At 41.1% G+C, this 21,499-nt stretch overlaps 1 protein-coding gene across 1 annotated transcript in view; it reads right to left on the bottom strand.

The window, feature by feature from the left end:
* plxnd1 (plexin D1) overlaps window positions 1–21,499 on the bottom strand; it is a 115,471-nt gene that overhangs the window by 88,650 nt on the left and 5,322 nt on the right. The window contains exons 2-5 of the mRNA XM_084720779.1: window positions 17,663–17,839; window positions 11,198–11,329; window positions 9,941–10,041; window positions 2,014–2,143 (exon numbers count right to left, since the gene is read on the bottom strand). Coding sequence (XP_084576905.1) covers window positions 2,014–2,143; window positions 9,941–10,041; window positions 11,198–11,329; window positions 17,663–17,839 — 540 coding nt within the window. The remainder of the gene's footprint in view (window positions 1–2,013; window positions 2,144–9,940; window positions 10,042–11,197; window positions 11,330–17,662; window positions 17,840–21,499) is intronic.

The raw sequence follows: 21,499 nt of genomic DNA on the forward strand, positions 1-21,499 counted from the left end.
GGGAAACCCACTTTGTTGAACTGATCACATTAGTAACGTTCCCAAACTATAAACAGCCTCAGTCAGTATTAATTTCACAAACCAGAAGAAACACTGGCAACATGAGATGCAGAAGGTGCACATTTCATATTTTAACTTTGTACGTCACATTTAACTTAATTTAAGTTATGATGCAGAATAAAGGAGAGTCTGTACTGGTGGATAATGAAAATATTCTACACTCTTTACTAGAAGAGCTATATTGTATTTTTTAACACAGAAATGAAGCCTTGGTACAGAGTCAGGACTGATTCTCTGCATTTAAAATCCACCTTTATGACCCAATGCCATCTTTTGGATGCAACTATTTGATCTAATTTTTATTTCCGCCATGCTTAAGTCTGGAGGGGATCATGCGTTTGGTCATTTAGTGCACATTCATGACATTATGCTCAAGGACCTCTTGTGGTTGCAGAGCATCTGCTTTATATGGACAATGTGTCTGTGGTTTGCCTCTATATAGCCCGTCTACTCTGGTTACACCTTGATAATTTTACCTGCACACTGTCTCTCTTTTATTCCACTACTCTCATGCATACACACCGGACACACATCCTGCCCTGCACTCGCTGTTCCCCACCCACGAGCCCCCAGACACAACTGAGTGCACTCTTCTAGTTGATATAATAAATCTTGCAGGGGCAGGCTGAAAATAGACTTAGGGAGTAAGAAAAATAAAAGACCCTTCCCTGCTCTCCCAAAAAAGTCAGACTCCCCTCCCTCTAGCAAAAAAAATTCTCTACTTCCAAGGCCACCTCGCCATAATAATAATAATAATCACATATTACTTATTATTATCTACTATTATGATTACTACTCCAGATACTATACAAATTACTCATGAATCTGTGAATTTAGATCAAGATCCCTGCTTCAGTGTCAGTCTCATGAAGAACTAGAACACAGCATTTCAGTTCTCATAAACTTAACATATGATAATCCTGCAATTACTGATTTTTTTTTTTGCCCCCTTTAGTGAAACTTGCAGCGATACAAGTTGTGAACACGTTGACACATCATCACTGTTTACCTGATCTGGTAAACATGTTGAAACAGCTGCTTATTTATACATTCAGCAAAAATGATCATTGATTTAGGGTCATGTTTCTTGCCACATGATGACGTTTTTGGCTCTGTTTTTGGTCTCCACCAGCTCCTTGGGGAAATATCCATGGAAGTATCTGGCTTTTTAGTAGCTAAATGCTCCGCTCTGTTTGCCAGGAAGTTACTAACTGTATCTGTTGCTTAGTGCTGAGCAGGTTGTTTACAGTGGTTTTTTAGGGGTTTTTGGTTGAAAACAGCTGTCTGCTGCGGTGGAAAAGGACTATGAGTTGTTAGAATAAATCAGTAAACACTGTTGCCAGATTGTTTTCACATTATCATTTGAAACTTTGTTATTATGTTTAAAAAAACATATTGTTAAATATCCATTTAACAGTAGATCTTAGTAAAATAAACTTCACCAAAACTTTGCCAAAGCACATAATGTAAGGAAGAGGCTGGGGTGGTGGAGGGAGCTGCTGCCGCAAACAGTGTTGGCAGGACTTTATCAGCAGTCTAATAATAATAATACTAGTGTGTATAATAATAGTTTGAGGTGTCAGGTTATAAAGGTGGTCATGAGACATCAGCTGTTTCATCAGCTTTAAATACACTGCCTGCATTACAAACATAACTCGATAAAGAACAACATTGATGTCTGTGTGACTTGTGAAATGCTAAAGGTAAAGGTAAAGGTCAACTGTATTGTCACATATACAATTATACATCACACAGCGTAGAGTGAGATTTATTTGCTGCCTTTAACCCATCCTAGTATTAGGAGAAGTGGGCAGCTGCTGTGCACCACTCAGGGACCAATTCCAGTTCTATGCCAGCAGCTTTGTCAAAGGTCCTGACTGGAGAACTGACCTAGTGTACATGTTTTCAGACAGCCGTGGTGGATGATAATAAAATGGCTTGAGCTGACGGTACCTTGATATCTGCAGAGATGCTGATCTCTGGGGGTGTCAGGGTCATGGACGGACACTGCTGGGGGCCTTCACCCATGCTGATCCAGGACCGTGCCAACAGCCCCTGAGCACACTCCTTCTGGACGGTACATCTGGAGAAAGAGGTGGACAGAAATCATGTTTATCACGTTTAGGTACAGATTATATTACAGCACAGAGACGCGTGGATGTTTAATTTTCTAAACTGAATATGTTGTGGGAAAATGTAAGATGACGTGACGAAAAAAATCCAGAAATTCATCAGTATGTTTCCTTGTCGTGGCTGGGTGGCACTTTATTTTGCTTTGTTTCAAATTAAATGAAGACTAGAAATAATATGTTCTTTATTAGACAGTGTTAGATGAGATGTTATCAGACTTAATTAGAGATAATTTGGGACACATTACAACAGAACTATACTATAAAGTAAAGTGTAAACCCCTATCTGCTTCTCCCCGTCTGTGAACCAGATCTACAAAGTAAAGGACAAAATTATAGAGGAAGAGGAATATTTTTAATGGGTTCACAGACTTGTTGTAACAATGCAGAAAATGTCATTCAATCACAGAAGTAGGCATCGCTCTTGAATACTGTGCCTATTGTAAGGGACCAGCCAAAGAACGTGTGTCTCAAGCAGCAGATACGTGAGTTCACTTCAGTTTAAAATCCAATTTTGTTGTAATACGTCCCAAATTACCCTCTAAGAAAGTCTAGTAAAGGGTCTAGTACTGTCTAATAAAGAACATTAAGTTAGTTTTTGTTTAATACAAAGTACAGCTTGTCATTTCTTATTAGTATACTGAACAATAAAGTGCGACCCTTGGCTCCGGTTGAAAAGTTGGCGTAACATTTTGTGGCTTGATCTTCTATCAGAAATGTGACCATCTGATATGTCGTAATTGCTTGTCAGTGCCACAGCAGACAGCCAGTCAGTCATCGGACTACCAGGCTGGTATGTGAATGTAGAGCTTTAAGGTCAACATTTTATCCTTTGTGAGAAAGGAGAGGACAAACTTTTGTTGTGCCATTTCGTTCCTGGACTTGACAAATTCTCACCGCTGGGTTTCATGGTCTGCTTCCCACAGATTTATGAGGTGCTCTGGTCTCCTAATGCCACATTCAGACCTCGCCTGTCAGTTTGTCTGGCTCAACACAAGAGACTTCTTGACTCTAGGTCACACATATCGCTATAGCAACGCATCCCGCAGGCACTAAGATCAGGGGCCAGTTACCGATGGTTGAATAAAAATACTACTGATTCTTCATCTGCACGGAGCAACAGTGCATCCATAAACGTGTGTGTCTTTGTGGACATGCACAGAGCATCCAGTGTGCATGGGCCCATCTGTGAGTATAATGAATGCGGAGGACAGAAGAATTGTAAGAGGGCATTCAACAAGCAAGGTGGCCTCATACTCTGACTTCTGCTTCACTAATGAACTTCTCTAGCTGTTGGCACAGTGCTCAGTTCATCTGCAGTGCACACTGGAAGGACAAAGTGACCTCAGAGTGAGCAGAAACCAAAGAGGCCCCATTTAGCAACGTCCTAACACGCCACATAATGAGTTTGGCACATCCCACTTCTGTCTCACGCTTCTGTAGTTGTTTGGAAATAAAGTCTGCGTCTGTGTTTGTGCCCGCATGCCTGTAAATGTGAGTGTTGGTGTCCGAAAAACGAATGTCCAGATTCAATGTCCCATTGGCACTGAGGGACTGAGAGGGGCCGTGAGGTCAGCAGCTGAACTAAAAATAGAAGTGAGTGTGTCTGTAAGCCACACAAAAATCCCCTCGACACAAACAAACTCATAAACTCTGAACACACTCAGCAAACTCAACGGTCACACTAAAACGGATTTACAGATAAACTGTCTAATACACTTGAAATATATGATTTGTTTATAGTAATGGGCTAACACGGTACAAAGTCACTCATTAGAATACTCAGATTACTTTTTTATTGCAATGAGTAACTCAACAACTTAACACGTTAGATTTTTTTTTTTACTAAGTTATGTTTTCAATTAAACCGTCTACTACTGGTACAAGTTTAACCACCACCATCTGCACCTGCCATCAGAGGAGACTTCGAGGGCAAATTTTTTTGTATCTGAGTAAGAGGACAGACAGTCTGCAGCCTTGGCGGACATTGAAATCGCGGAGTGTCTCAAGTTGTTTCTTGAGATGGATGTATTGAACAAATTTCCCATGATCTAATCTTTCTTTGGGTCAATACTCCAACACCATCCAGACTGATGTGCCTGTGGAGATTAGCCTTGGATGGTATCTATTTTGTCGTACTTTTATACCTTCCTGACATTTCATTGAGGTATATGATGGTATTTGAGCAAAAAACAAACCACCAACAAGGTAAAACCTGAGCTGCAGGTGATGTCTGATTGGCTGAGTGAGTCTATATGATTTAAAAAGCATGTGCACTTTTATAGTTTGTATGTAGGGGTGTGCTTCCAGAAGCTAACATGATGTACTGCGGGCTGCATTGTTTTCACAGAGGCAGCTGTGTAACATGCCACTGCCTTTATTGTCAAGACATGCCAATGCCAACACATGGAGTTTTTATTTTAGGTAACACAAAAGTACTCTAACAAGTTACTTTTCTATGTAAGAAGTTAGTTTTCATGGCAGTAATGTAATGAGTTACTTTTAAAAGTAGTGCTACCCAGCACTGCTTGTTTAACTATTTTCGTTCTGAAAGTCAGTCTTTGAATATGACTGGGGGTTGCTTGATTTGTTTTTTTAAACTGCTGTCAGAATGTCACCTGCATTTTTGTACAGATACCAAAACGATCCCTTTTTTGATACCTTACCTTGAGCATTTTGTACAGGCTTTCATGTTCCCCTGAGAATAAACTGTAATAACTTTAGTGATCTCCTGACTTTTCATCTAACACCACCATCTGGTAAAAAAAAATGAATTAGTCCAGCACTTAAGTTTATGACCAAATACCTGCACATCTAGTGACATTCCTACCAGCCCCACATGGTGAACATGGTAAACATTAGTTGCCCTCTCTGACTTTGAAAGCACACACAGAGCGAAGCGCGGACCAGTGTGAGCTTCGATCAAACTGTTCTCCAGCACACATTTCATTTACAAAATGTGTCACGTGTTTTAATGTTGGACAAACATTAGTTACCTGCCAAACAGCAGCGTGCTAACATTGTCACAATGTGACAGTGACGCTGACATTGTGACATATGGAAAGCTTTTGTATAGTCCAAACTTCTCAATTTAAAAGTTGTTATTTATAACATTACAAGCAACCAGGAGGCTTTACAGCAACATAATAGAACTAGAATGCTATATTCTTGGAGGAACTCAGAAAAGCTGAAATTCTAAATAATTTACACTTGATGTTGGTCAGAGCCTGCATGCATATTCAGTAACTGAATTTAATTCCAAAAACTAGCCATCATGTTGGTGGCCAGGTAGCTCAGCTGGTAGACTGTGCACCCCACGTACCGAGACTGTGAGTCCTCTGCAACGGCTGTGGGTTTGACTCCCACCTACAGCCCTTTACTGTGCGTCAACTCCTACTCTTTCTCCTCATTTCCTGTCTTCGCTTCAGCTGTCCTATCTGAATAAAGGTATAAAAAGCCCTTAAAAAGTAACCATCATGTTTAAAGTCTCAAATAATGGTCTCACTACAATGAAATGGTTACTGTGGGTACTAAAAGTATCACACATGAATACAATTGGGCTCATTGAATCCACAAAAGTTTCAGCTTTCAGCTTTTTTATGAAACTCCAGTACTGTTCAGGCACGGCAGTATGCAGAAATATTCAAATACACCATCTGAAGAAAAGACAAAAATATCACATTCATGCTGCATACAAAAAGTATTAGCATAAAGTGAGCATGAAAGGGAGACTTTTGGGTACCCATACAATCCATTTTTATTCCCCATATCCTGAGGTGAGAGGTCAAGGGACCCATCTGAAAATTGCCATGACAGTTTGGAGTGTTATTCCTTCAACACAAGCCTGCATGGCATGGTACCAATAGATGCCTCAGGTCATCTAGTTTCATATGACACCAGTATCTTCACTCTTAAAGACTTAAATCGGGACATATCTGACCAAAGAGTAAAGACCTGACAGAGCGTATGATGCAAACTTGCTGTGCTTGACGGCTTTTGATACTCGATGCTACAAACACATTTCACTCAAACAGTATTAAAGGGACATCTATCTATCTTTCCATTGGCCTACAGTGCTATTTCTGCATTTTTTTGTTTTAAGTTGCAGAGTTTTGGAGATACCAGCAGTAGAGATGTTTGCCTTCTCTCCAATATAATGGAACTGAATGGCGCTTGGTTTGTGGTGCTCCAAGCACCAAAAATACTTTTGCAAAATTCAAAACATTGTCTCTTTTCAGAAATTGTGACCCTCAAGATAATCCACAGACCTTGTTGTAAGCAGTTTCATGCAAGGACAGCTTTCTTTTCTATTAGAAAGAAAGGCCAGGAAAAAAAAAAACGTGTTTTTGATATTGGGTGAACTGTCCCTTTAAGGTTCAATCTCCCAGCCCTTTGACCATGGCCATGAATTTCAAAATCATGTTGCAGAACACAACTTCCTCTTATCGAGTAAACTTCAGATTTTATCTTTAAGTCCTGAAAACCTCACAGATGCTACTTGGCATAAACTGAAGCAGGAATCCAGGAAATCGCACAATATCAAAAGCAAAAGGCACACAATCTGAGATGAACGTCAACAAACAGCATGTGATTTCTAGTGAGTCACTCACATCATGATATCTTTCCCTTCCTCTGTTGTTTCTGTCCTTTCTTTCTTGAAATGCGCTCACTCACTTGCCTGCTAATTCAAACGTCAATTTGATCGAGTGCAGCAGTGAGGACAAATAAATCCAAAGCACTTCTCTCTTCTCTAAAAGGCTGCGACAGCTAATATACATACAATAAACATATAGTACACGCACACGTGCATACACACTCCATTTACCATTTACTCCTCCTCACCTGCCTCCCGATAGCACGCTGACTTACTTTAAAAGCTTTTCGAGCTGCTCCTTAAAATAAACAGCCAACATATGCAGCTAAAATTTGACCTGAGAAAACTCATCACCTCCTGATTGTCTGTACGTCAGATAAGGTGGGAAACCAGTGAGACTGCTAAACAGCAGGGGAACATATAATTGCACGCACACACATATACACACACACTGAGACATGCAGATAAGCATGATAATTTGTGAATAGCAAAGACGGCACATGACGCATAATTTGATTCAAATAAAGATATTTAAGTGCTTTCTTGTGACATGTGGCAGATTAAACCAGCGCCAACATGAAAAGAGTGATCAAGGACTGAGCCTTATCTCTGGCGGCGGAACCGGCTCCCTCTTTTCCCAACAATGCCGACTTCCAACCAGCCAACAGACAGACATGTTTTCATGTTCGCTTTACATGCAGACGTGCTGTGAGACGTCAGAACCGCACATTTAATCAAACAGACGCCCACAGAGACAGTTAGTGGCTTCACAGATTGTTAGATTGTTCTCCTCTCCGCACTCTGAGAAACAAAGGTGTTAACTAGAACCATAGCTGGTACTTGTCCTCATAGGAGAACTCTTTTTGCTTCCTGTTATAAAGGCTCCTATTATAAAGGCTCCACTTGGAACCCTCTCAGAGAGTTCTACTTTACCAAAAATAAAGAGTTATATCTGGATCCACCTGTGAAAGGTTTCACCCAGAATCTCTTCTACAGAGAACCCTTCTATAGGAAATGGTTCCATCCAGAACCCTCTCTTGAGGTTCTATCCAGAACCGTTCCACTATCTGAGGGTCCAGACAAGAATGCAACCATGGGTTTTAAGAAGAACATGCTGAGGGGGTTTCACAGTGAACTTTTTTATATTACACAGGTTTTATCTGGAACACACACAGGGGGTTCTACCAAGAACCTTTTCGTATTCCAAGAATTTTATCTAGAACATACTCGGGGTGTTGTATAGAGAACCTTTTTATATCTCAAGGGTTTTATCTAGAACACACTCACAGGGTTCTACTGAGAGCCTTTTTATATTTCAAAGGTTTTACCTAGAACCCATCCAGGGGGTTCTACTGAAAACATTTTTATATCACAAGAGCTTTATCTAGAACATATTCAGGAGGTCCTATGGAGAAACATTTATATTCTAAGGGTTTTATCTAGACTAATAGGTGAAAGAGTTCTTCAAGGATTTCAACAATCCTTGGAGAACTCTTTCTTCTAAAAAGAATTCTTAATGGGACCCTTAGTCTTACAAAGACCCCTTGAGGAACCCTTCTATCAATAAAGGGTCCCTTCATGAAGAACCCTTCTGGAGTGTTTTTTTTCTCAGCGTGTACTCAGAGTCTGTAGTTGCATCAGAGAGCGAGGTGATGGAGGAGACCATCCACCCCCACACGTCAACCCTCTGATCCCCCGGGCTCTGAGGCCACAGCGCCAGCCCAGCGGCTGGCATGACTGACCAAACAGTGCATCACACACACACACACACACACACACACACACACACACACACACACACACACACATATATACACACACACATGACATCAGCTCCCTGGCCTCCAAGAGCCAGACAGCGACACACACACTCACGCTGACACTTACACACAGGCTTACACACTTTGACATTTCCTTGTCAAAAGAACCAGTGTGCACTCTCCCTCCCACCACCATCATCACAATCAACGCTCCTTTGTAGAGGGATAGAGAGGAGGACAAGGGCTCTGGGGGAGGAGGAGGAGGAGACGAAGAAGGTTGAAGAGAGGGATGGCTAAATTCTCAAAGCTACTGGAAAATAGGAAGGGAAAAGAAGGAAGAAGAAGAAGAAGACAGCGAGAGAATCACGAGGGTAAAAAAAATGCAGCGAAGCGAGAAAGGGACTGGGATAAAGAGACGACAGATAGATAAATAAGTCGAGGAGACAGGGAGATGACAGCGAGACAGTCTGACCACACATGCACACACACACACACACACAAACACACACTCTCATCAGTTCCACTCTTCCAGCTCTGAATGGCCCCTGGCAATGCCAGAGCCTCCAGAGCTGCAGCACAACTCATCACAAAATTCACTATCTCGTCTGATCTGCTTTAATCACCAAGCAACCAACCGACTCACACTCACACACACACACACAAACAAGGCCTGACACCACACATATTCTCCCTGAAAGCCAGTGAATGCAGAGCCAGAGAGCCGGTCCTGACAGAGCCACATTAATCACAGTGTACTCTCGCTGCTCGCTCACAGTAACACTTCAGCCAAGTCACTCCTCGCCGGGCGCTCCCAGCCCTGTCATTCCCTCCCAAAACTAGCAGAGAACCAGGGGGAGTGCTCCGAACAATGATGTTGCTCCCCAGTCTGAGGCCTAATGAAAAGCAAATCAATTCGGCTCAATCCAACAACAGCCTTCCAACCCCTAAAAAAACACACTGTTACTGCCAGGACGACATTTTGAAATGGAGAATGAGGATGATGAAAACCAGCAAAGGAGTCTCAGTGGTTTTATTGATTTAAGCCCTAAAAGTATCAAAACGACATGCTCAAATCATTATATTATGCCATCAATCTGATCTTTTACTGCCTGAAAATGAGCATCAATCACTCATATAAACAGCTGCAGCTGGATCGCAGCTCAGACAGACATTAGAGACAGTAGACCTCATTTTCCCAACAGATTACGTGAAAAAAAGCATGTGGCATGTTTGTGCGTGACACCAAATCATATGATATTTTTGATTGAATTATTACATTTTACTGGCAGCGGATGAAAAGGCTGAAGGGGACTGAGTCTGCGGAGGACAGTTAACTTGATCGATGGAGGGCCAGTACACAGAGAAACACAAACAAACTGTGTGTGTTTGTTTCTTACCGATTCTCCAGAGTGCACCAGCCACAGTGGGCGTCGCCTGCTCCCAAACAGTCACTGCAGCTCCTCCACTGGTCGCACTCTGCCACCTTCACCCTGAGCATCTGCACAGCACAGACAAAAAACACACGTGCACATTTTAAACACACTTCAAAAGGAATATCAGGTGAAAACAACAGATTTGTCAAGGTCCATGCATGACTTTAATTAGAATTAGTATTGAAACAATCATCAGATCTTTATCACAGCAGACATTTTGACATGAAACACAGGTGTTACCAGTTATTATATTAAAATGAACTGTATTAACTGTGATTTATATGATCAGGGGTTTTTTTTTTATTGATTTTGGTCCTGTAAGATGGTTTATAATTAGGTTATTACTTACAACATTTTATAAACAAATTATAAGATGGTTTTCTTTGATAAGATCCAGTTACTGCTTACTATAAATAAATATTACTAACGACACTGATGACTAGCAAAAAGAAGCCTTACTCTTGTCCTATAAATCATTTCTAAGGGTAGTCTTATTTTTATTATTATTTTATTTTTCATCAGAAATATCTGTTGGGCCTAATCCAACCTTACAGCAGGCCAGCTTTTGCCCACAAGCCCCACTTTGAGCAGCCCTGCATTAAATATTTAATCAGTGAATTCAAAAATCATTTCTTGCGGTCTTAAAGTTAACTGGGTAACACTTTACATTAACTGTATTTAGCATTTATAAGCAGTATATAACCATCTAATAAATGGCTTATAGCACACAATACTGTAGTTGTAATTAGATAAAAGGCGGACATTTATGTATTATCCCCAAGTCTTTAGAAAGCTCAATGTTTGTCAACAATAATAATGTCTTTCATGACATGTTTTATATTCTCGTTTATTATCTGTTTATGCACCATTTTCCACTTATACGTGTTCACAGGAGCGGTTGCAACTGATGACACATGCATAAAAAACTTTCAAACCTTGTCAGACTTTAACAATCAGCTGCATTTGCACTTTAGGTGTGACCACATCCTGTCACTGCTTTGGAACATGTCGGTGTTGAAATGGAGTACCTGTAGGTTTGTGAATGTGGCCACAAATATGTGTGTGCTCAGCTGAACTGAGGTGAGGAGGATTCAGTGGATGCAAAATTAGGTCTGATTGTTGCTATTATGATTCTTCTCCACGCTGACATGAATAAATCAGTGACGGAGGTGAAGAGGATCAACAGACGTCTTGAGGCTGAAACCTCAGCTGCACTCTTACATGGTGAGAGGTCATGAGATAAAGGTAGTTGCTGTCGTTGGGGTCGAAGGTCATGATGTGGTGAACGGCTTCGCTGGCTGGCAGTTTCAGAGTCCACTGATTGGCCAAGGTCAGGTTCGCCAAGAGGGTGAGCTGTGAAGAGGACAACAGAGCAAAGGTTAGATTGTAGTGTTGGAGCAGGTGCAGAATGGTGCAATAAATCTTTCCTCAAGGTTACTTCAACAAGGACAAGCCACCTGAGCAACATTTTGCTTCACTTTCATACAAAGAACTCCTCAGATATTGAGAATCAGTTCGTGCAAACTCAGGGCCAGAGGTATTTTGCTCTGCAACACCTCAGTCGAGGCAGCTTTTCCTTTACTTCCGCCACACGACAAGAGTTTTCACGCCACCACTAAGTGGTTTTGATTTGTATATATGGAAACTTTAGCTCCTCTGAATCTGATGGAAAGAAACAGAGGTGACGGACTCAGTCGCAAATTTGAGGACTTGAGACTCGCTTGACTCACTGATAAAATACTCAACATGACTTTTAATTGAGGCATTGAATTGATTCAAAGACTGCAGTTCAAAAATCACTGACATGACCAACTTCCTGAGTACATGACTGAAACTGTCAGCTCATTTAAATCATCATTACTGTTCACTGTAGCTTTCCAGTAAGATAGATACATAACTTCTTGTTAAGGTAATCTGCAGCTATTGTTTTTATATTTGTTTGCTTTTGTTTTTGTTTTTATGTCATTTAAATACAATTTCTGTAATGTAAGTGACTATTTAATGGCTTGCATTTAGCTTTTTGTTTTTATGATCTCAAATGCAGTTGTAAATGTTGTTTTAATGTTTTATTTTAAGGTATTTCTATGCTCCTGTTAATCACTTTGACCTGCCTTGTGTCTGAATGGTGCTACATAAATAAACTTGGCTTGCCTTCATCCATCACTGCAAAATCAATGAATAAAGGTTATATTATGTCAAAGTGTCTTTTTAGCCTATTGGCTGGTCAAATGTTAGCTAGAAAACTGATGTTACCCTTTTCTGATGGGAAACGACTGTTGCTGCAAACCAACCAAACTCCACAGACAAAACAGGTCATTTTTCCCCACAGAACACAGTTTGTTTGTGTAATTGTTTGACTTATAGCTGGGACTTGACTGGCTTGATTCTCACCACAGTAACTTGAGACTTGGAAATGTGTGACTCACTTCTATACCACCTCTGCCAAAAACTCATTGTTTATTAAATGCATGTGTGCATGTATGTATAAATGATAGCTGCCAGATATAGTTAAATATATTTTTTTAATCACAGATGCTCCTATATTTTACTACAAAATATTTTTTATGTCTCAAACCCTCACATTTATTTTAGGAGGCTCTTTGTTCGAGCAGTGTGCCTAATCTTGTTTCTTGCCAAGCAGTGATTTATCTACACACTGGCCTTCCTACAGCTCAAGATAATAAAACGGGTGACATGTTCTCACGTACGCACAATCATATGCACACTCACACACACAGACACACACACACACACACACACACACACACACACACACACACACACACACACACACACACACAGAGTTGCATAGAAAAACAAACTGTGCTGAGTGAGACTTCCTGTCACGCAGACAGTGAAAGCTCTTATTTCTGCGATTTGTCGGCTCTGCCTTCAATGGAGACATCCTGCCATCCTGAGGAACTGGCCAACTGACCGGCATCTGGTGACAAGCACGAGCTGTGTCACTTCTCCATCCGCTGAACACACAAACACCCTCAAACACACACACTCAGACACACAAAACCATCACCACCCACTGAGACGTGCTGGTTAATGTTAAACTAGAGCAGACAGAAGCTTAGTAAACGATTGGCTTAACCTGTGATGAGCGGCATTATCTCATCCTCCAAATATCACTGTCGTTTTTATAACACCACCCACCCATCTCTCTCTCTGCGCACACATGCACACCAACACTCTTCTTCCTTGGAGATAGCAAGCAGCTGTGCTATGTCTTCACCCCACACCCCTGCGACTACAAACACATACGCAGAGTGACACAGTGAGGAGCGAGTAAACAGCAGCCCACACACCTGGACAAGGAGCAGAATGGGAGCAGGGAGGAGGAGAAATGAGGAGAGCGGTGGCACAGTGCGCCACCAGGTCAAGCAACAAAACACCTGCTGTACTGGCAGGTCGCTCTGACTCTATTCTCTGTCTATCTGCCTGCAGATGAAAGGCCCTATTCAAGCAGTGCTCAGCTGCCGTGCGCTCATTCTCTATGTGTGTGCGTGTATGTGTGTGTACCTGGGTGTAAAAAGAAAAGAGAATAAAGACAGATGGAGGTGGGGCAGGAGAGACAGAACAAGAGAGGGAAGGAGATAAAGTCTGTTTGTTTGCAAAATGAATCAAAGGGCCTTTTATATTTGAGATGGAGTACGAAAGGAACAGAGAGAGGAGACAATGAGGCGATGAACTGAGAAGTGGAGGGGCTGGACTGGCTGAGGGAGCAAAATTGGACGGGAGTGAGTGAGATAAAGGTAGACTCTGCAAGAGGGAGGCAGGAAAATGGAAGTCAGCTGTAATGGGGAGGGAGAGACTTCATTAAAAAATGCATGTAATTACAAATTACTTCACTGAGGGCTCTCTCAAAGACAGTAAAAGAGGCCTAACTTAATCTCAACCAGCGTTCCCCTGTGTTTAGACTGAGCCAAACTCACAGTCAGAATCACATTACACACACTAACAGCACCATTAACCTCTGTAACAGCTCTATCCTCAGGGCACACACACACTTATACGCACGCAGACAGACGCTGCCACACACACAGATACACACACAAACAATAAAAGACACGGAAAGCTAAAAAGCACAGAGCCCGCAGTCGCCCAAGGTCACAGAAATACAACCCTAGTAGAGAAGTGAAGTCACACCCCTTCTGGTGGACCACCATGGGACCTAACAGTGCGTTCCACTGGTACTGGGAAGTCGGAATTTCCAAGTTTTCAGCTGGAATGCCCCTTGAAGTCGGACTTCGGACTTGGAAAGTCGGACGAACCTCTCCAACCTCGACCTCAGAATCCAAGAATCATCAGCTGTGGTGAAAGCTGTAGTATATACTATTTATTAGCACTTCTGTCTTTATTTGTGTCATATTAAATCACTCTGTCCAAGTTCCATCTGTGGACATTTTGCAGCGATGTTTGTTTGCAAAATGCATTGTTATCAACGGGTATTGCAAACAATGGCTAACCTTGTTAACTTTTCTTTTTTTTTTTTACTTTCTGACTTGTTTACCGGAATGTCGCCAACTTGAGTGTGACGTCAGTCCCTTCCAAGGTTAATGGAACGCAGCATAACTTCAGAAAAAAATAAAAACTGTAGTCAGTGGCAAGACACAAATACTTTTTTGGCTTGCTTGAATTGTGCCACAAAATAGACATATGATGTTTAATTTTACCAGTCAAGAAAGACCTTGTTTGTTGTAAAACTGTTGAAGCGTTACACTGTGATGAAACGTGATTTGAAAGATTACACACCCAGAGGTTGCGTAAGTGATGTCATGACTTTCTCTCTCCTCAAGCTAACATTAGCTGCTGAAGCTACAATGGCTGTGTGTTTTTGTACCCTAATGTAGTCACACAAAAGCAGATATTTACTTATTTGTCCTTTCTCTACCCGACTAATAAAAGAACCAGGGGATGAAACTCTTCTGGTAACAGTGATGTTGGTGTTGATGACTGTTGCGTGAGACGAGAGATGTAGTTCACTGAGCAGTTTCACATAATGCACGACACATTTTAAGGTCTGAACCGCAGACAGGCCAGTCTAGTACCCAAACTCTTTCACCACGAAGCCACACTGTTGTAACACATGCAGAGTTTGTCTTGGCATTGTCTTGTAGAAACAAGTTCAGACGTTTCTGAAAAAGATGTCTGGATGGCAGCACATGTCGCTCCAAAAGCTGTATTTGCCTTTTGAATGTTCCAAAGAGGTGTTTTTTGAGCATTCCACAAATTTCCCAGTCTTTTGTCTTTTGACTTGTGTTGTAAGGATCAAATTCAGAATGAGGGTATTCATATAAAACAATAAAGTTTATTGCTTTGGATATAAACAGTATATCTTGTCTTTGCATTTTGAATGCATGTCGAAAAGTATTTGCAAATCATTGCATTGTGTGTGTTATTTTTGTTTTATACAGTGTTGCAACGTTTTAGGAATCGGGATTGTTCTATGCTCCCTATATAACAAGGCTGAGAGAGAACACACACATATAGCACATAATCACAGGGTCTGCATTCCTCGAGTAAACATATGAAATCACTAAACCACTCGCACTGGCCTACAGACAAAGTCAAACACCTAAAAACAAAGTCAAACCTGCAATCAAGCAAACAGACATGCATAAACACACATACACACGCTTGCTTACACCATCCACCAACCAATGTTGTGCATCCGCTATAAACCATCCAAAAACCAATTACCACACGCTCAGCTGGGGCTAAAACAGTGCCTTCATCTGGGGAGGAAAACAAGGAGCTCTTTTAGTGGGCCCAAAATGAAACACCCCTCGAGCAGAATGGTTTTAATGTTGTAAAAGGTACCAGCCTAATGCAGAACAATAGGGTCAGAAAGCTCTCAGAGCAGGTTTATGTTGTTTTCCCGCAGACAGCTGAGGAGCCGTTTGCGGTGCTCGCAGGCAGGCAAGGCTGCTGCTCAGCGAGCTCAGTCAGGGGTGACTAGGAATGCGGCTGAGACAGAATTAAGGAATGCCGTTAATTGGTCGGGAAAAGGTTTTCACAAGCTGGACCCTGTGCAGATGTTTCGAAGCTGAGGTCGCAGACCAGCACACGGTGAGGCTGAGTCATACATACGTCGTCGGGCGATCTTGTTAAATGGCTTTCTGGTGATCTCTCAGACAATAACCAGGTCTGAGGAACATCAGAGCACATGATTAGGACGACTTAATGAGCCATGATGGGTCATGGATGAATGCAGCAAGGGGGTTTGAGGGGGTGACAGCGCTGAGAACCTACAAGATGAAAGCAGAGACATTCCTGCTCGAGTGTTTCATCACACACCTAAAGTTTGGTTTATTGACAGACTCAGCAGCCACATCAGAGCAGCACTGCGTAGCTGTTACTGTTGTAGACTTTCCAAGCTTAAGGGCTCCATTTCATTTAAGTCCCCTTGAAGTCAAAATCAATGTTTAAATGTTTTAATCACATATATCTTGAGCTGGTCGTCATCTGTACTCTTTGGCCAAACAACAAAAAAAAGTTGTTTTGCAGCTATTCTCAGGTATTTCAGAGTTTGCCTTTTCCCAGAAAACTTTTAAAAACTCATGACTCATCCCACACTTGGGGGGCATACACTAATTTTTCATCCAAAAAAATCAGTTTTTCACTTGTAATGTAGCAGAATATGAAAGGAGAATACAGCTGTTCACTGTACGAAAGCACAACTTTATAAGTTTATTCAGTGATTTGGGTGAAACTGGAACATATTTTATGGAGGAAATATTTTTTTGGTTTCCCCTCTGATGTCCTCCGACTGCTCAGCTTCAACTGTCGGTGATTTAATTACAGAACTTTCCTGATGAACAGATGGCTTTAGCTGACTTGTTGCTAAGGTTGCTAATGGTAACTGTTGGCTGCCATTAGTGGGCAACTGAACAGGGCTCTGCAGCCTCCCAGTGAACACAGCCAGGCCTCCAGGACGTACGGTGAATACGGTACTGAGGTTGTTAATCAACTTTCCTGGCTAACTGTTACTGCTGTTAGCTTGATTTCAGCCACCTAAAATGTGGCTGAATTTTGTAATATTTTCATCTCTCTACCTGGCTGACAGCCTTTTCTGATTACTGACTCTGATCTGACTCCTTTGGCAAATTTTATATCACAGGAACATGGGAGTTGCTGGTTTTGATCAGTTAATTTGCTTCTGTTATTGTGTGACCTCTGTGAATCCAAACTAAACTTGTAAAATACTAAAGTCACACAATAACAAACAAATTAACAGATTGAGGCAGCACAGACTAGCAACTCCTGGGTTATGTGAGGTAAAATTAATATTTTTGCCAAAGGAAAGTCTGGTTGCTTTGAAAAGAGCAATATTTGAACTATTTAACAACAATTTTCCATCAGAAAAGGCTGTCTGATGGCAAAGTAGTGAAAATATTGTAAATATAGTGCACACTTAAACTGATACTGATCTTTTTAGATGGGTCTTTTTTAAGTGGCTAAAATATACTTTGCTACCTTAGGTAATATACTGACTACACGAATGTGTCATATATGTCATACAACCTCACAAACTATCCCTTTAACTTCATTCAGTATCTGCTGCAACTGTGTTTTGACCTGAGGTTATGTTAGCTTAGAAAGATTTGTGTGTGTGTGTGTGTGTGTGTGTGTGTGTGTGTGTGTGTGTGTGTGTGTGTGTGTGTGTACGTGTCTCACCTTACGAAGTCGTCCATTACTGGTTCCCAGAAAAACCACAGTGTGGTTGTGAACACAGTCCACAGACACTGAACTGAGAGCCGGGTATTCCACCAGAGGAATGGCCTTCAGGGGCCTCCGTAGGGCCAGAGGGTGCTGTAGGTGGGCCGCGCCGCAGTCCAGCTGCTCGGACTGCAACTAGAACACAGAGAAAATGAGAGAGAGATCAGTGCTCAACAGCTCTCATATGGAAGCACCGTACAGATTAGAAAACAGGAGAGAACAGAGAACAGGAAAAAAGAGAGCTGTATGATGAAAGCGAAGTGGAAAACAAGAGCTGATAGTAGCTATCACATCGGTGCTGCTCATTCTTCTAAATCACTTTTTAGACATCTCACTGAATACTTGAAAAGGGCTTACAAGGGTCTTCAACACTCATAAGACTCTGCTTTTGTCAAATCCTCAGCGGCCAATGATAAAACATTAGTGCCACGCTTGGATGAGCACCAGGATCTATTGGGAATTCTCTGAATATTTTAGAGCACGCAGAGGCAAAAAAAAAAAAAAAGAAAAGAAAAAAAAAGCAGAATTAAGCACAGTGGATATTTGTAGAGTCGTTTCCCACGGGCCCCTCTGCTCACGGCCTCGTCTCTCTTATCATAAATTGTGTCTGGCTTTCCCTCAGTGCTGGCCTTCAGACTGTCGACTACAAAAAAGATCACATTTCAGCGGCCATGGCAACATAAATGTAAAACTTGAACAAGACTAACTTTAATCTATGAGGTTGCAAGAGGGGAAAAACCCCACATTGAAAAAAGAGAAAAGTTGGACAAACTTTGTAAGATAACTTCAATCAGTAACACAAAAATTAATTAAGTTTTTTCAAATGAAATTAACAACAGAATTGCTAAGTCTGATGTACTTAATAATCTAATTACTTTCAAATCAACAGTTTGCATGAATGCAACCTACAATCAAGGCAGGTCAAACTAAAAGATTCCAATTTCCCAGCTCAATTATTTACTTGATCCAAAAGTAAAATACTGCATCATAACAACATAATAGTATTTGGTTAGTTAGTGTGTAAATTCAGATTGTTAAATATAATGAATATAATTTTTAATGTTGGCCTGACTTGACAAGAGCTGGTTTCATTCAAGAGGTTTACGAAAACTTAGACAACACAATTAACCAGGCTTGTGATGTTATCACAATAAAAAGTGGGCCACATATCCAGGAAATAAATCTGATTGCTAGAAAACTTTTTTGACACATGCACCAGGCAAGCAATTCTCATTGGACTGAATGGGCGCCATCTTTGTGTGCTGAATCTGATTCGTTATAATACATCTACTGGAAAAATCTAAAAAAGACAATATGACGTCTGACATACAATACTAAGGAAAACCAAACTGACACGCTTTTACTAAATTAAAAATAGCAGGTTAAGGTAATGGGATCATACATGCCAGCCCTCTTGAGTTTCCTGTGACACTCCTGTTTTTCTTTGCCCTCCCCCAGTTTCCTTTTGGGGTCACAATGCTCCCATAATTCTCCCAATTTACAACCTCATGACAAATTTTCCAATCTTTTTTAATGGTAATGGGCCCATTTGTTCTAAGAGCTCAAAAAAAAAACTTCTGTTAGATATTAATTTTCTGTATTCTTGTAATCAAATTTGAAATTGGAACATTAGGTAAGGCTGAATTCTGTAGTACCGTTGTGTTTTCCAGACAGTAATTGTCATTTATGAGTAATCTACAGACATCTATTTGCAATAAAATGTGTGCGTTACTTATTATTTTGTTATTGTCATTGTTTAAAAGTTTCCTGAATCAGGAAACGGTCTACAAAACTCACTATTTTTCATGGGGGAAGAATCCCCAGACCTCCCACTTTGTTTAAAAATCCTCCCCATTTTTTTGCGTCTCAAGGTTGAAGGTCTCAAGTGTGAACAGGATGTAACTTCAAGTTGTTATAATCCACAAAAATAGGCCATCATCACTACAGCACAAAGCTGAATGGGACTCATTCACAAAATTACATTACTTCTAATGAAACACACTTTCTACAGTACACATAGAACTTCTTTGAACTGAGCTGTTGTCTGTGTCAGGAAGGCCTGTGGTCCAATTGAGATGGTGCTCAGAAAACTGGTCACGGGAGGAGCGGCCCCGGGGCCACGGCCGACAAGACAGTGCCAGCGAGGAGGGCAGCTTTGTGACCTGACAGCGCCGCGGTCGCGGGACAGCCTCCTTTGACCCCGGCTCTGTCAGTCAAAACCACCACAATGAAAAGTTGGAATTCCTCTGCATTCCTATAAAACTGTGCAAAGCTTCTTTCTCTGCTTTCATTATGAGGCCACATCAACACGGAGGGAAAACTGTAAACACGGGGCGCAAATACAGTGTGCATTGCTTAAATTTCCTTAAGGGCAAATATTTAGTTTGGTATGTGAGTGGAGAGCATGTAGCTGAAAATACAAGATAATATCTGACCATGTGTTTATGACAAAGCCACTACTTATTCGCTAACATTGTGCTAAATTTACAGTCGGGTTATAGTTAGCGGCACACAGGCAATAAAAAGAACATGTCTGAGTTTTAACTGAAAAATTGTTGACCCCTTCCTCTCCTCATGTTTAAAAAGAAAAGGGAGCTGCCGGGTGTGAGAGGAATCTCACCCTTCCCATAACCCCCAGCGTGGCTCTGGAGCGTCTTTCCAACTATCATGACCTCGGCTCGTGACATGGGAGATCCTCTCTCTCTCTCCAAGTCATGAGCCTCAGGGCTAAAGAGGATCACTGTTGTGAGCAAAAATGGGAAACTGTCAGAGAGATACAGCAGTCATGAGTCTTATTTTGTGGGGTCAAAACAACTGTAACGGCAGATAGCTATCATAAATCAGAATCAGGCGTTTATTGGACAAGCATGTTTGGACATGGGAAACCTCTCATTTGAACTGGTAGAGACACTAAAGGCATATGATGCAGGATTTTACTAGAGAAATAATTTATAGACTCATAAAAATGATTCCTATCAGTAATCACTTCTGACCCACTACAAGTGTGTGGTGATGTCTGGACCTGTACTCTCATTATTTTGCTGTGCTCTGGAGGTTTCTGGGAACGAGCAGCGGTATTTGACAAGCTGGGAATGAGCCTCAACTAGAGCTACAACAATTCACCAGCTATTTTGATAATCAATTAATCACTTTGAGCCATTTTATAAGAAAAAAATGTCTAACTTCCCTGACTAGTGCTGGTCAAATGTGAATATTTTCTGGTTATGTTAGTCCTCTATGTCCATTTGAGGGTGTCATCTTGGGTTCTGGGAAACTGTGATCAACATTTTTCACCATTTTCTGACATTTTCTGGACCAAACAAGTAAGTGATTAATCAAGAAAATCGCCTGCAGATGAATCAATAATGAAAAAATCTTTAGTTGCAGCCCTAGACTCTAGTTTTTAATCATTCCAGGCTCTGAATGCAATAATGTTTACAAAATAATGCGCAGATAAGATATCAATCAATTAAAAGCCAAGATAACTTTTTACAGTAAAGGTACATTAATCATGAAAAGACTGAATGTACACAAACTAACTTGTGTAACTTAACACATTAATGCAACAACTAAGGTATTACAATCATCATGATTTCTGAGTTATCAATGATGCTCATGTCTTTCTCACAGGTAAATATGTATTTAAATGGGCAGGACCAAAAAAAAGGACCAATCACACCAGTGCTCATGTACTCTGCTGTTGTAATCGTGACTAAGTTTGGCATCACTTTTTCATGAATTTGTCATGTTTGTGACCCTTCAAATAAAGTCAACCTTTCTGTATATGTATATTAT

Source organism: Lutjanus erythropterus, chromosome 6 (genome assembly GCF_056507025.1).
Source record: "Lutjanus erythropterus isolate fLutEry1 chromosome 6, fLutEry1.hap2, whole genome shotgun sequence".
NCBI lineage: Eukaryota > Metazoa > Chordata > Actinopteri > Lutjaniformes > Lutjanidae > Lutjanus > Lutjanus erythropterus.